This window comes from Lontra canadensis, unplaced genomic scaffold (genome assembly GCF_010015895.1).
Source record: "Lontra canadensis isolate GAN:19392208 unplaced genomic scaffold, GSC_riverotter_1.0 scaffold122, whole genome shotgun sequence".
Classification (NCBI taxonomy): domain Eukaryota; kingdom Metazoa; phylum Chordata; class Mammalia; order Carnivora; family Mustelidae; genus Lontra; species Lontra canadensis.
Window position 1 is genome coordinate 4,220,980 of NW_022631116.1, and position 14,604 is coordinate 4,235,583.

Genomic DNA, 14,604 nt, shown 5'->3' on the forward strand with positions numbered 1-14,604 from the left:
AAACTGCATGTCCACGCACACAGGAGTGCGCTTGGACCTTTACCTTATTCCGCAGGAAAATCCGGAAAGGTCAAAGACCTAAACACAGGGAGGGGTGCCTGGGTGGCTCAGTTGATGAAACATCTGAGGCTTGGTGTCAGTTCAAGTCAAGATTTTATCAATTTTAGGGGCTCCTGGGTGGCTCAGTGGGTTAAAGCCTCTGCCTTCTGCTCAGGTCATGATCCCAGAATCCTGGGATCGAGCCCCACATCGGACTCTCTGCTCAGCAGGGAGCCTGCTTTCTCTCTCTCTCTCTGCCTGCCTCTCTGCCTACTTGTGATCTCTGTCTGTCAAATAAATAAATAAAATCTTTAAAAAAAAAAAAAGATTTTATGGATTTTGGGATGGAGCCCTGAGTCAGGCTCCGAGCTCAGTGGGAAGTCTGCTTGAAGATTCTCTCCCTCTACCACTCCCTCATCTGGCACGCCCATCCCTTCCTCAGTCCCTCTCTCTCTCTCCCTCAAGTAAATAAATAAATAAAATCTCTCTCTTTTTTTAAAAAGAAAAAGAAAACACAGGGAAAAAGTGTCATGATGTTGGATTTAGCAGTGATTCTTGGCTATCACGCCGGAAGCATAGGCAACAAATTAGAAACTTTTGTGTATCAAAGGAGATGATCAAGAGAGTGAAAAGACAACCTATAGAATGGGGGAAAACATTTGCAAAATATACATCTGATAAAGGATTAATATCCAGAATAATAAAGAACTTTTATAATTCGATAACAAGATGATGTCACTTTAGATGTAGAAAACCGTGAAGATTTCATGGGGAAAAAAAATCAGAACCAGTAAACAGATTCAGCAAGATTACCTCCTTCAGAAAGTGACTTGAATAGGCATTCATCCAAAGAAGATAAAGAGATGGCCAGTAAACGTGTGAAAAGATGCTTGGGAGCTCTAAGTCATTAGGAAGTGCACATCTAAACCACAGTGCGACATAAAATGACAGGTGTTCATGAGGACATAGAGAAGTTAGAACCCTCATCTGTTACTGGAGGGAAAGTAAGATGCTACAGCCTCTGTGGAGCGCAGTGTGGTGGTTTTTAAAAGGTTAAACGTAGTATTACCATACGATACAGTAATTCCATTTCTGGGTATATACTGAAAAGAATAGAAAGCAGGGAGTCAGGGCACCCGGGTGGCTCAGTCGGTTAAGCGTCTGCCTTCAGCTCAGGTCATGACCTCAGAGTCCTGGGATCGAACCCTACATCAGGGTCCCTGCTCAGCCAGGGGTCTGCTTCTCCTCCTTCTTCTACCCCTCTCCCCTGCTCCTGCTCTTTCTCTCTCTCTCAAATAAAATCTTAAAAAAAAAAAAAAAAGAAGGAAAAGGGACTCAGATATATGTACACGCATGTTCTTAGCAGCAGTTGCAGAAGCCAAAAGGTGGTCACAAGCCATGTGTCCATCCATCCACAGGAGAGCAGTAGACAAAGTATGGTCTCCACATGGGACAGAATATTATTCAGCCCTAAAAAGGAATGAAATTCTGACACCTGCTACAACATGGATGAAGCGTGAGGATATTATATGAAGTGGAGTGAGCCAGACACAGAAAGAGAACTATATGCCTCCCCTTATTTGAGGTTCCTAGAGTTGTCACATTCACGGAGAGAGAAAGTATGATGGGGGTCACCAGAGGCTGGGGGGAGGAGAAGGGCCAGTGGGTGTTGAATGGGGACAGAGTTTCAGTTTGGGAAGATGGAAAGTTCTGTGGATGGATGGTGGGTTGCAGAGCAATGTGAAATGTATTTCATTCACTCCACTGAGCTGTACACTTAAAAAAGGCTCAGATGGGGATGCCTGGGTCTGCCTTTGGCTCAGGTCATGATGGAACAGTCCTGGGATCGTGTCCCCTTTCGGGTGTCTTGCTCAGCGGGGAGCCTGCTTCTTTTTCTGCCTGCTTTTCCTCCTGCTTATGCTTTCTCTCTGGCAAATAAATAGAGAAAATCTCTTTTTTTAATGGCTCAAATAGGAAATGTTATGTTACGTACATCTTACCACAATTTAAAAAAAAATCACCATTGCCAAAAAAAGAAGAAAAATTGCACATAGGCCAACATGCTGTTAGAGTGGGGGGTAGGGGATGAGGAGGGTGAGGCTCAGAGATCATCTGGGCCCATTAGTTCATTTGTCAGGAAACCTAACACCTGGAGTAGAAACGGACATATATATAGTCCCAAGAGTTGAGCATCACCAGAGGCCAAGTCAGGACTGGAACCAGGGTCACTACTCCCTGTCCTCCCGTGGGCCAGGAGCTTCCTGAGGGCGGGGACTGGACCGTCTTACCTTCCATTGTGTTCCCAGGGCCCCACACTTCATAGCCGTACAGTCCACTCTTAGCTGGATGACCCTGTTGGCGCTCCTTCCTGTGTTCTCAGCCCCGGCTGTGTGTGGAGGCACCTGTGGAGCTGTTAGAGTGTGTGGGTACCTGGTCTTGTGCCCTAGAGGCTCTGATCAGACTGTCTGGGGTGGGACCAAGGCAGGAATACTTGTAAAAAGCTTCCTGGTGAGGGTCTGCTGGGTTGGCATAGTCAGTTAAGCATCTGACTCTTGGTTTCAGCTCAGGTCATGCTCTTAGGGTTGTGAGGTCGAGCCCCGACACAGGGCTCTGCCCTCAGCACGGAGTCTGCTTGGGTTTCTCTCTCCCCCTCCCCAGCTGCCTCTCAAATAAATAAATCTTTAAAAAAAAAAAAAAAAAGGCATCCTGCCAAGTGTGGGAAGCCCTGTGCTACCTCCTGCCCTCCCTTGGTGCTCTGTAGCTGGGGAGTGAGAGACAGGGGCTTGGTAGTTTCCTCTGGGGCTTCACACAGTCACTGGCTGATTCTCTCTGGCTTATCTTGTCAACCTTTGTGTTCTGCTTAAAGAAGCATGCTGTTTGTTGTCTGTTGCAATGTGTGTGCGGGGGGCCATTAATTTCGTCCCTGCTCCTTGGCACCAGGGCGCAGGTATCAGAGCCCCCCAGAGTGCCGTGGTTGTCGTCTGTCCCAGCTCAGGCTGGACCGGATCTTAACTGACTGCCCATCTGGGTAGGGTCTTAATCATCTCCCTCTCTCCGTCTGCAAGGGCAGCTCACGGCCCACCCCAGGCTCCGCCAATCTCAAGTAAAGGGCATGGGGACCGTGGGGCTTTATTTTTGCCTTAGACTTAGGAGACAAAGCTGTCTCCCAACAGTGTACAGGCTGGCCAGACGTACTTCGTCTACCTTCTTCTTGTTCTCTTATCTTCCTTTGAGGAGGGGTGAGAGAGGAGCAGGGACAACCGTCAGAGAAAAGGACATCCTATAAAATAGGGATGAGTACTTGGAATTCATTCTCTCGTCTCTCTAGTGGAAGGGGAGCCACTGCAATTAACATTCACAAAGCATGTGAGGAATTCGAAGCAAGAGGCAATAATGGCTCTGTGGAGAATGTCAGGATTGATTTTTCTTTCCACCTGACTGGTATATGCCAGCCTGCCTCGCAAGCGTATAGTAATCCAGAAGGTTCATTTCCTGTTACTGGTACGTGTTATCAGCTGAGCTTGCTGCCCACCCAGACCCCCTTCTCTTCTTCCCTTACACCTGGCATAAAGCAACCCTGTGCTGTTCCTTTGTGCCACTGCCTCAGGGCGCCTACCCACACCCTTGATTGTTGGGGAGGTAGATAATTTGGCTGTTTTTTCTCCGTTTCTCCGTTCTCACCAAAAGGATGTTGCTGAATGCAGAATGCTAAAGCCACCCCTCTTTTTGCCTTCTGGTGCTGGCTGCTCTGAAGTCACTATATTTAACATCAAAGTGTAGACAGCAGCAGCCAAGAAACCATGCCACTGGCTTATGAGGCCCCTCCCAGCAGGACGGCCTAGGATTTCAGGTGGTGGGGGTGGGGGCGGGGGCACAGAGAAACCAAGCTGGAGAGAGCGCTATCATTGCCGGCATGGTCCAGGCTTCAGGGCATCCCTAGCCTCCACCAGGCTGGAGGCAGCCTTTTCTGAACGGGGAAAATGCCATGGCAACAGCATTAAGCTAGCCTACTGTCTTGCACTGAAGGCTTAATGGGAGCTGTTTCTGCCCAGCCCTGCTCAGCCCAACCCTGCCCTGCTGAGCTCTGCCCTGCCCTGCCGTGCCCTGCTCAGCCCAGTCTAGCCCAACCCTCTTAAGCCCTGCCCTGCCCAGCCCTGTCCTGACCTGCCAACCGCAGTCCAGCCCAGCCCTGTCCTGCCCTGCCCTGTTTAGCCCATTCCAGGCTTGCCCTGCTCTGCTCAGCCCAGTCCGCCCAACCCTGTTCAGTCCTGCTCTGTCCTGCCCAGCTCTGCCCAGCGCTGCCCAGCCATGCCCAGCCCTGCACTGCCCTGCTCAGCCCAGTCCAGCCTAACCCTGTTCAGTCCTTTCCTGCCCTGCCCAACCCTGGCCTGCTCAGCCCAGTTTAGCCCAGCCCAGCCCAATCCTGCCCAGTCCAGCCCAGCCCAGCCCAACCCTGCCCAGTCCAACCCTGCCCAGTCTAGCCCAGCCCTGCCCAGCCCCGCCCTACTCAGCTCGGTACAGCCCAACCCTGTACAGTCCAGCCCAGCCCTGCCCAGCCCCTGGCCATTAGCATTTCACCAGAGAACTCGGAAAGGTCAGCTTTTGCAGCCAGGGTCACTGGCATTTTGATCTTTATCCGTCCCGAGGGCTGGCTGCTGGGAATGACTTGGCCCATTGCTCCCTGGAGCATTGTGTTTCTGCTGTTGCACCAGGATTTATCTTCGGTTTTGACGATTTACGTGACAAAAGAAATGAGATTGAATTTTGCTTCCTCTGGGCCAGGGACAGGGCCGAGTGAGGGATCCCGCACAATCAGATACAACTTTGTTCCCATTGCTGGGAATTCTTTTATGAGGAGAGCAAAATCAGAACCGATTTGAGCTCCTTTGTCAGCCCTACTCCCCTCATCTGTTTCAGCCGAGCCGAATACCCCCGGTTGTATTTATGTGGCATTTCCAGCAAAATGAAAAGAAAGCAGCATTCTTTTTGGGTTGATTCTTTATAATCAAAACGAGTATATACCTTTTAGCTTGGAAACTCAGAATCCCAGTAATTGAATAGAATCCGCTACCCGGAGGATAAGTTATCATGCCTTTGAACCCCTTCCCGGTATTATTAGAGGAAGGGAGCGGGTGAATATAAGGTTAATGGATTCTGCTGCTAAACCGAACTTGGAAATGAGGTTTCATTGATTTAATATTTCCTCCATTAAGCCTCCCAAGACAGTGTCCCTATGGCCCCACCAAAGTGCAGTCACAGACTTTCTTCCTCGTGAGAGTCTGGGCTGCAGCCGGTGCTGTGACTGGGACAGATGTCCTGCTCCGAAGGGCCCTAGGGGCGCTGGCCTCTCCCCGGGCTGGCTCAGAAAGGGGGATACCCTGCGGCACACAGGCCGAGTGGCTTTATCTTGAGGGTGTGCTCTGCGTTTATGGCTGCAGAGATTTCCTTGCTGTTGGGGCCCTTTTGGGGAGTCGCCTCTTCTGGGAGTGGACACTTGGAAGGGGAGGGCTGTTCAGAGACAGCTGAGGGTGGCAGGGAGGGCGGTGGGCTGGAGGCATGAACCATTTAACCCACACACTTGCCTGCTCGGTGCCCTGGATGAAGCCCGGTGCCAAGGGAGCACACTGCAGGGCCTGTTCCAGAAGCTTCCTCCTGCCTGTCCTCTCAGCCTTCCCCTGTAGCCTCTGCTCTTAGTCTTTGCTTCTGCAGGCTAAGCTGACTGGTGTTTCGAGCCATCATGCAGGGGGCCTCAGCTCTCTGCCTTTCCCACCATGGCTCTTGTCCCCACCCCCAAAGGGGCTCTCCTGACACGGCCCCTCTTTTCCACATGCATGCTGCGCACGGTGCCGGGGAACAGTGTCTCTGGGGTCCGTCTGCCTTGGCACAGTCTCGGACACGGGTTCTCATCTCTGCCTCTCCATCTCCATACGCGCTTTCCTCTTCTTCTTCTTCTTTTTTTTTTTTTTTAAAGATTTTATTTATTTATTCAACAGAGAGAGGGAGAGAGAGATCACAAGTAGGCAGAGCAGCAGGAAAAGAGGAAGGGAAGCAGGCTCCCTGCTGAGCAGAGAGCCCGATGTAGGGCCGGATCCCAGGACCCTGAGACCATGACTTGAGCCGAAGGCAGAGGCTTAACCTGCTGAGCCACCCAGGCGCCCCGCGCTTTCCTTGTCTTATACAGGGCACTCACCAAATACTGCCTCTGTCCCTGCCAGCCTGGCACGCTCGAGGACTTCAGGGACGGGGCCTCCAGTCTCCCAGTGCCCTGCCCAGTCTGCTGCGCATTCCAGCGCGTCCGGGGTCTTTGGGTGCTGTGGTTGATGGATAAAGAGGGCAGAAAAGTTGGGGATATGTCTTTTTTGGCAAAAATTTAAAACAACGAGGCTTTTTAAATGCAGACCAAAGCTGTCGCACAAATGTTTTGAGCAACAGCTATATTTTGGGAGTGTGTTGTCACTGCCTGGAAGTACAGGCTTTGTTTGGATGTGTGAGTTCTAGTATGTTATATAAAGAACAAGGACACTTCCTGCATGTACGCAGGTCATCGGTGTCATTATTTGAGTAGCAGTGGAAGTGTGGGTTGTATGAACAAAACGGTGGCGATGTTCTCCCCCTTATGGAGTGTACGTTCGGGATGGGTCAGGTTTGGAATTGGTCTGGATCCGAAGTCCAGCCTAGGTAGTAGGCAGGGTGGTGTCATTCAACTGCTGAGGCTTTGGAGACAGGCAGACCTGACCTTGAACACATGTCAGCCCCAATCCAGTAGTGAGATCCTGGCCAATCACCCAACATTTCCGAGCCTGTTTCCTTCCGTTAAATGCAGGAGGGAATAATACCTATCTTAAGGGGGCTGTGGGGTTTTTTTAAATTTAATTTTTGAAAATTGTAATTGTGTTATAACCCACATTCCATAAAAATTGCTGTCTTAACCATGTTTTAAGTGTTAAGCACCTTTGTGCTGTCATGCGGCCAATCTCCAGAACTTTTCATCTTGGAAAGCTCGGGCCCAGATCTCTCTCTCTCTCCCTCTCTCTCTCTCTCTGGATTTTCCCTTGTGAAGGCAGCACCCCTAGAACTGCTCTGTTGGCTCAGCCCATCTGCTTGGGAGGAGAATGTGGTGGTTCTGGGCCCTTCCTGTTTCCTGCCAGGGCCCCCTTATTCTGGGAGAAATGTAAATCCGTCTTCTCTCTGACTTTACAGAAAAGGCAACAGATGGCTCCCTGCAGAGCGAGGACTGGACGTTGAACATGGAGATCTGCGACATTATCAATGAGACAGAGGAAGGGTATGTGTATCCCCCCCCCCCCGCCATCTCCTGTGAAGCTTGGTCAGCTCCTGGGGGGTCACTCAGAGCCTGTCAGGGCTTAAGGGCGGGGGTGTTTGACTTTGTTTTGTTTCCAGGCTGTTTGCTTTGGTATTTAATAAATGGATACAGTTCATTATCTTTCCTCTTGCTGCCCGCACTTGGTGGGGACCCCACCAGCAGTGAGGCCCTCTTTTAATGACCTGCTTTGAATCATCATGACAACGAAGTCTCCTGATTACCTGGCGGTCACCCCTCCTGCCCTTCTCCCTGGCTCTGCCTCCCCGTCATCAATGCCAGGCTGCCTCTGTCCTGCTTTGCTGGTCTGGAGGCGCAGGAGGGAGAGGGCCCACGGTGTTCATAGAGGGAGAAGGTCGGTGTGAGGCACAGAGCAGCAGGTGTGTCTGGCAGGGTCCCCCCATCCCCCAAAACATCCCTCCCCTGCCGGGTTGGTTCTTTCTGGCTGTCCCTTTATATCCTCTTCCGCATTCTAGCTACGTTCTGTTTACGCTTCCTCCAGATTGGTCTGTGTTCAGCTTCTGTTCATGCCACACAGAACGGTGCTTCCTGTAGCCATGCCCTCTGCAGCCGTCTGCGGAGTGCCCAGGGGATAGGCCAGACTCCAGCAGCCCTGGGCTTGCCTCTTGGCGCTGGCCCTTGCCGCCTTGCCGTGTATCAGCTGGGGCTGATCCTGCTCTCAGTGAACAGATACTGACTGAGGGGCTACCTCGTGCTGGGCCCTGGTGTGATGTGAGTGCCCAGGGCACGGCAGGGAGCAGGACAGACGCCCTGGAAGCCATTACACGTTCCATTACGTGGTCACATTACATGGTCAGCTGGTGACAAGTCTGGAGTGAAATGAAGCAAGGGAGGGTGAAGGCTGAGACTTAGCTTTCTTTTTTTTTAAAGGTTTTATCTATTTATTTATTTAAAGAGTGTGCACACTCGAGCCCCGGTTTAGGGGCAGCGAGGCAGAGGGAGAGGGAGACAGAACCCCAAGCAGACCTTTTGCTAAGCGCGGAGCCTGACTCGGGACTCCATCTCACATCCCGAGGTCATGACCTAAGCCAAAATCCAGAGTCAGCCACTTAACTGAGTCACCTGGGCGCCCCTGGGAGTCAGCGATTTTAAACAGAGGAATCAAGGAAAGCCTCACTTGAGAAGGTGACATTGAAGAGCGACTTGAAGGAGTTGAGGGGGTGAGGTGTGAGGATGACAGCAGGGAAGAACCTTCCAGGCAGAGGAAGCAGCAGGCACAGCAGCACAGAGGGCGGGCTAGTATGTTTGAGGACTAGCAAGCCGCTGGTGGGGTGGGTGTGGAGAGAGTGAGGAGGGTGGGACATGCCCCCATCCAAACAGTGCAAGGCTCTGGCCTTGACTTGGAGGGGAGGGGATTTGAGCAGAGAGGGGTGTGGTCTAACACTCATTTTATCTATCTATCTATCTATCTATCTATCTATCTATAGAGGATGGAGGGGGTGGCAGAGGGAGAGGGAGAAGCAGACTCCCCACTGAGCAGGGAGTCTGATGCAGGGTTGGATCCCAGGACCCTGGGATCACAGCCCCAGCCGAAGGCAGACACCCAACCAACTGAGCCACCCAGGTGCCCCAAGTCTAATGCACATTTTTAAAAAAGATTTTATTTGGCAGAGAGAGAAATCACAAGGAAGCAGAGAGGCGGGGTGGGGGGGGGAAGCAGGCTCCCTGCTGAGCAGAGAGCTCACTGCGGGGCTCCATCCTGGGACCCTGAGATCATGACGGGAGTCGAAGGCGGAAGCTTAACCCACTGAGCCACCCCGGTGCCGCTCTAACGCACATTTTTAAAGAGATCTCTCCTGCTACCATGATCAGAGTGGCCTGGTAGGAAAGGCCGAGGGCAGAAAGAGGGGAAGCGAGTTAGGAGGTGTGGGATGATGGCAGTTTTGATGTGGATGACCGTAGAGGAGGGAGAGGGAAACGGTCAGCTTCAGGATATATTTAGAAGGTGGAGCCAGCCAGGTGTGCAGGGGTGGCTGTGGGCGGGAGAGAAGAGAAGAGTCAGGAAGACTCCTGTGTTTAGGGCTGAGCCACCATAGGGAGGGAGCAGGACGAGGACCAAAGATCAGAAGGTCAGCTAAAATCCTACAGCTCTGAGCTGCCTGCTGGGCCCCAGCGGGGATGCTGTCCATCTGGAGGGCCTGGGTATGGAGCTGGGGGCGGGAGCCTGTGCTGCAGGTGCAAGTTGGGGCGTCTTAAGTCCAAGATGGCATACTGCTGCCTCTAAATGCAGGGGTCGACTTGGTGCCCGGCACACAGCCACGTCAGAGTGGTTGGCGGCTCTGCATTTCCAACGCCAGAGTCACGGGCTCCCCTTCTCTCTCATGCCCCCCTCTCCTGTCCTCCTTTCTGTGGTCGTCCAGCCACATCGGACCCCACAGATGAGCTGGAACCGGTTCCAGGATGCCAAAGCTAGTGCGCCCCAGCTGCTCTAATGGAGGGGTCCCCCTGGGGCCCCGGGCGGGCTGTGGCCCAGGTGTGTGCCCATCGCCGCAGACACGTGGGCCAGGAAGAGAGGGTGGAGTACGGACGGGAGCATAGAAGGGCAGCGTGTTGGGGCCGTAGGTGGTCTGGGCGGGCTTGGAGAGTGGGGGTGTGTGAGAGATGAGCTTCCTCCTCCCAGGGTGGAGGAGGCTGGGGCACCTTCCTTTCCCAACACTCCGCTCACCTTCCTTCTAAAGTGGCCCACGCTCCTGGGCCTGCAGTTGTGAACGAGAGCACGTCCGGGACATGCGGGGATTTTCTGTCACAGCCCTTATGGGGAGGTGTTTGTCAAATCTCTCCCTAAGCAGGAGAAAACCCTGAAGTTCAGCTAACAGTCCGGGAGCCCCTTCAGTTACTTCCTGCTTTGGGGCTTTGGTCCCTGTGTTCCTGCTGTTTCCCTCTCGCCTCTCCCTTTCACCATCGGTTCTGCCTTGCCCGGGAGCTCAGTTTGAAGCGCATTTCCCTGCCACCCCTCTCTTCCTGATCTGGACAAGTCCGCCCATGTGTGATATCACAGTACCCTGTATGACAGCAGGCCCATCACAGCGCAAATGTACACGTCCGTGTGATGTTTGTGAGTGGCTGTCTCCCCCACAGACCCCCTCAACTGTGCACCCCATGAGGGCAGAATTCTGTTTCACGTGCCGTTTTTTGCCAACACCTAGCGCAGTGGACATATAACTGACTCTTGAAAAGCATTCGGTAAATAAGAACACATGGATGGAGTCCCTAAGGGACTCCGTCTGCTGAGGAATGCAGGACGCAACCCCCATGACACAGCGTGCCAAGAGACGCTGCCTCTAACCGAGAGAGACCAGAGCCACGGCAGCTGGCTGGCCCTAGGGCTGTCCGCGGCAAAGGCTGCTTGGAGGAGGGGACGCCCAGGTGGCATCTTGTAGCATAGGAGGGCACCTGCCGGGTGAGGCGGGTGGATGGCAGGTGGGAAGGCAGACACCCAGGCTGGTGGGTCCAAGTGGGAAGGGGAGTGTTGTAGGATTAGAGGTGTGGAGCCCAGAGCCACCTGCCCAGGCTGGCATTCTAGGGCTCCCACTCCCTTGCTGTGTGCCCCCCTATGTCTCGGAGTCCTCGTTTATGAAGTGCGGGTACCGCTAGTGCCTATCACAGAGGCCTGTTGGAAGGATCAAAGGAATAAACATTACGAAGCGTCTGGCTATGTGTGCATCCATGTCCGTGCTCTGCATAGGGATGTGCTCTTCATCCGTTAAAGACCTGCCCGTTAAAGACGTCACCTGGCTTATGGTGTGTGTCCCCCTCCCCCCCGACCTTCACCTGTAGTGTTCTCTGGCCAGTCCTAGGTGCTGATCCCTGTGGCCTGCCGGGCCTACCCCTGTCCGCCGTGCTCTGAGGGCTTGCCGTGTCTGCACGCCAGGCTGCTGCTTGCCAAGCCTAGAAGGCCGTCACCACCTGGCTGAGAAGGGCAGAGGCAGGATGCAAGCCCGAGCTGGCCTGGTTCCAGCCGCCCAAACTCTGCCTACACTTTCTTACTCAGAGCTTCACCTCTGCGATGTTGTGGTCCTGGGGGTGCAGATTTGAACTGGCCCATAGGCCCCTCCTTGGGCTTTCTCTAAAGTATCCAAGGCTGAGCTGCCCTCCATCGTAAGGCCTCGTGTGACAGTCCCTTGTCCCCTGCATCTTTAGCCATTAATGAGGAGTGCCCAGCTCAAGAACCTGGCTGGGAATGTTTTAGGCCCCGTTTACCAGGCCTTGCCCAGACCGACCTAGTTTGGTCCCAGGTGTATGGATTGGTGATGTGCTCCCCAGGGACTCTGGTGTGTGTGTTGGAGAAAGATCCGCTGACCCGCTGACCTGGGGCATTTTCCTGACCACCTCCGGACCTTCCCTTGCTCAGGGAACCTTCAGCCTTTAAGCCGGGGCCTGCAGGGAGGAGCAGGATAACAGCAGAGAGAGGGCTCGGAGGTCCCGAGTCGGGGAGGAGGGACAGCCGTGTCCTCGGAGGGAATAAAGAGAAAGCGGCTGCAAAGCCGTGGTTCTGGAACCACAGGACAAGATGAGTTCGGTAGGACTAGAAAGAAGGGTTCTTAGGAGCCTGGGGTGGAGGAGGCCTTGGGGAGGCCCAAGATGGCCCAGAGGCCAGGTTCTGAGGCCCTGAGTGCTGACCTTCCTGCTACCGGGGCAGGGGGGGGCATCTCATGGGGGCTCTCCCTTCCTGTTCCTCTCCCCGCTCCATCATGGCTCTTGACTCTGCCTTCTCTCCTTTTTCCGATTCCAGCTCCTTGCTGTCTAATCTGTGGCTGCTGCTTGAAACTTTGCAATTCCTCTGACATGACTTTGATCCTCCTTTCTGAAGCTTCTCCCCCGGGGAGAGAGATAAATACTTGCTTTTGTGCTCACCCAGTCACTCCGAGGCAGTACTTCCCTCCGCTGAATTTCCATTTTAACTCTAACCCAGGAGCCTGCTGACTCTCTGATTTCCACCACCCCCCCCCCCCCCCCCCCCCCCCCCGCCACCATCACCCCCACACTGGGAGAGCTCTGTGCACGCTCTGCTCTGTGAGCTCTAAGTGATCGCGGCCCTTGGAGGCTGTTCTCATTTTTCTGCTCTGTGGAAGTTCAAGAGGAGAGGGATGAAGCTGGATTGAGAGGGATGGCAGCTGGGGGTCAGGGCTGACTGTGGCTTGGCAGAGCCTTGGAGAGAGAGGAAATCAATCCACGCTCCTGGCCAGCAGCCACTGACCTTCACCAGCTCAAGTCCACAAACAGTCCTCAAAGCCAGGAGCTTGTCAAGTCCCATATTTGCAGAAATCAGCATTCCTGTTTGGAAACTGCAGCCATACTGCAAACACGCTTGGCAGGGGCCTATTCCCCAGAGAAACTCATCCCGTCAGCCTTTGGGCTCAGGAGCCAAGAATTCCTGCAGGCAGCCACGTTTCAAGTTCAGGATGGGAAATAGGTGACTCAGGGTGTTCTAAAATTTCTTCTAGAAGTCTTGGCTGCCTTCTGTGTATTTCTGTCTCCATGGGGCTGATTGCCAGAGCTTCCAACCTCCCTTCCCCCAGCTTTCTCACACGTATTTGAAAGGGCTTTTTCCTTTGGTAAAGAGATCATAAATATTTGAGAGCTATAGGAATAGGAGGTCTCTGACTTACAAACCTTCAGCTTTCGAAAGACCCAGATATTCTGACATGTTGATCAGTGGAAGGCTGGAGCCCACGTGTGTAGCAAAAGGCCAGCCTGCAGGCAGACTGGGGACTTTCAGGAGTGTGGGTGATGGGGCAGCAGGGGCCGGGGGCTTCATGCCAGACCTAGCAGAGTCCTGAAGCTTTGTTGGATCCTGGCTTAGAATAAACAAAATAACTTGTTAGACCAAAGGGCTGCACCTTCTGGCTGCTTCTAGAGGACTGGCTGGGGACCATCACTCCCAGCTCTGTGATTTAAGGAAGAACATTCTCCAGGTTCCAAACAATCAGCTTATGAACATGCCTTTGGGAATCCACATCAGCTCCATTACCTAAAAACACACAAGTCTTTGGGTTTTGAGGAGACTTAATTAAGTTTTCTTTCTTTCTTTCATTTTTTTTTTTTGAGACTTTCATTTATTTATTTGAGAGAGAGAACATGAGCAGGGCCAGAGGCAGAGGGAGAAGCAGACTCCCCACTGAGCAGAGAGCCCGATGCGGCTCGATCCCAGGACCTGGAGATCATGACCCCAGATGAACGCAGACACTTAACTGACCGAGCCATCTAGGTGCCCCTTAATTAAGTTTTCTCAGGGCAAAAAGGAGCTCCATGGAACTGGGGAAGAGCTGAACATCCAGACCTTAGCAAGGAGCTGGCCTTTCTTTGTTCTCTGTCTGTTGTCTCTTTGGCGTACCCGCATCAGTGGGTTAGTTATTGTTCTGAATAAAGAATATTTGCATGGGATGCAAAATGGAAAAGGACCGCAAAGAAGCCCAGTGACAAACCTCTCGCCCTCTCCTTTCTGCCACCCAGCTCCCCTCCTAAAGGGGAGCTGACTAGAGTTACCAGCGTCTTGGGGCTCCATCCAGAGATTTTCTCCTCCCTGCTGGCATGTGTATGTGTGTGTGTATTATGTGTGTTGTCTTTTTATAAGCCAGAGAGGAGCATACCTTATCACTGCTCTGCACACGACTCTGTTCACAATTCTTTGAGTTGGCTCGGTATTAAGGAGTGTCTTTATGTTTTCCCGCGGCTATATCACCTTCCATTGTGTGGATAAACATGACTTAAATTAACCTGTTTCAGGGCGCCTGGCTGGCTCAGTCAGAAGAGCTACGCGACTCTTGATTTCAGGGTCGTGAGTTCGAGCCCCACGTTAGGTGTAGAGATTACTAAGAAAACTTAAATGAAACTTTAAACAAACTAGAAAATCTTTCATTTAAGTTAGAAAAATTTAAACAGATTTTTCTTAAAGTTAACCTGTTTCACAATGACGAAGATTTCGTTTGTTTCCGGTCTTTTATGTGTATAAACGTGCCACCTAATACTTTGTGTGTAAGCAACCGCCTGTATACATGCTGGTTCTCACCAACAGGAGTGATTCTGTAGGGTAGCGCCCCCGAGTGGAACTTGCAAGGATTTTAACGTTTCCTTCTCTCCAGGCCCAAGGACGCCATTCGAGCCTTGAAGAAGAGGCTCAACGGAAACCGGAACTACAGAGAGGTCATGCTGGCATTGACAGTGAGTGCTGCCCTCGTGGGGGTGGGAAGACGTCTGGGGACATCCATGTTCATGGCCCTGCC

The 14,604-nt window shown here is 52.6% G+C and overlaps 1 protein-coding gene across 4 annotated transcripts in view; it reads left to right on the top strand.

Moving 5' to 3' along the window:
* TOM1L2 (target of myb1 like 2 membrane trafficking protein) overlaps positions 1 to 14,604 on the top strand; it is a 115,060-nt gene that overhangs the window by 52,821 nt on the left and 47,635 nt on the right. For all 4 annotated transcript variants that reach the window (XM_032841329.1, XM_032841330.1, XM_032841332.1 and 1 more), the window contains exons 2-3: positions 7,240 to 7,324; positions 14,464 to 14,542. In XM_032841329.1, the coding sequence (XP_032697220.1) occupies positions 7,240 to 7,324; positions 14,464 to 14,542 (164 nt within the window). The remainder of the gene's footprint in view (positions 1 to 7,239; positions 7,325 to 14,463; positions 14,543 to 14,604) is intronic.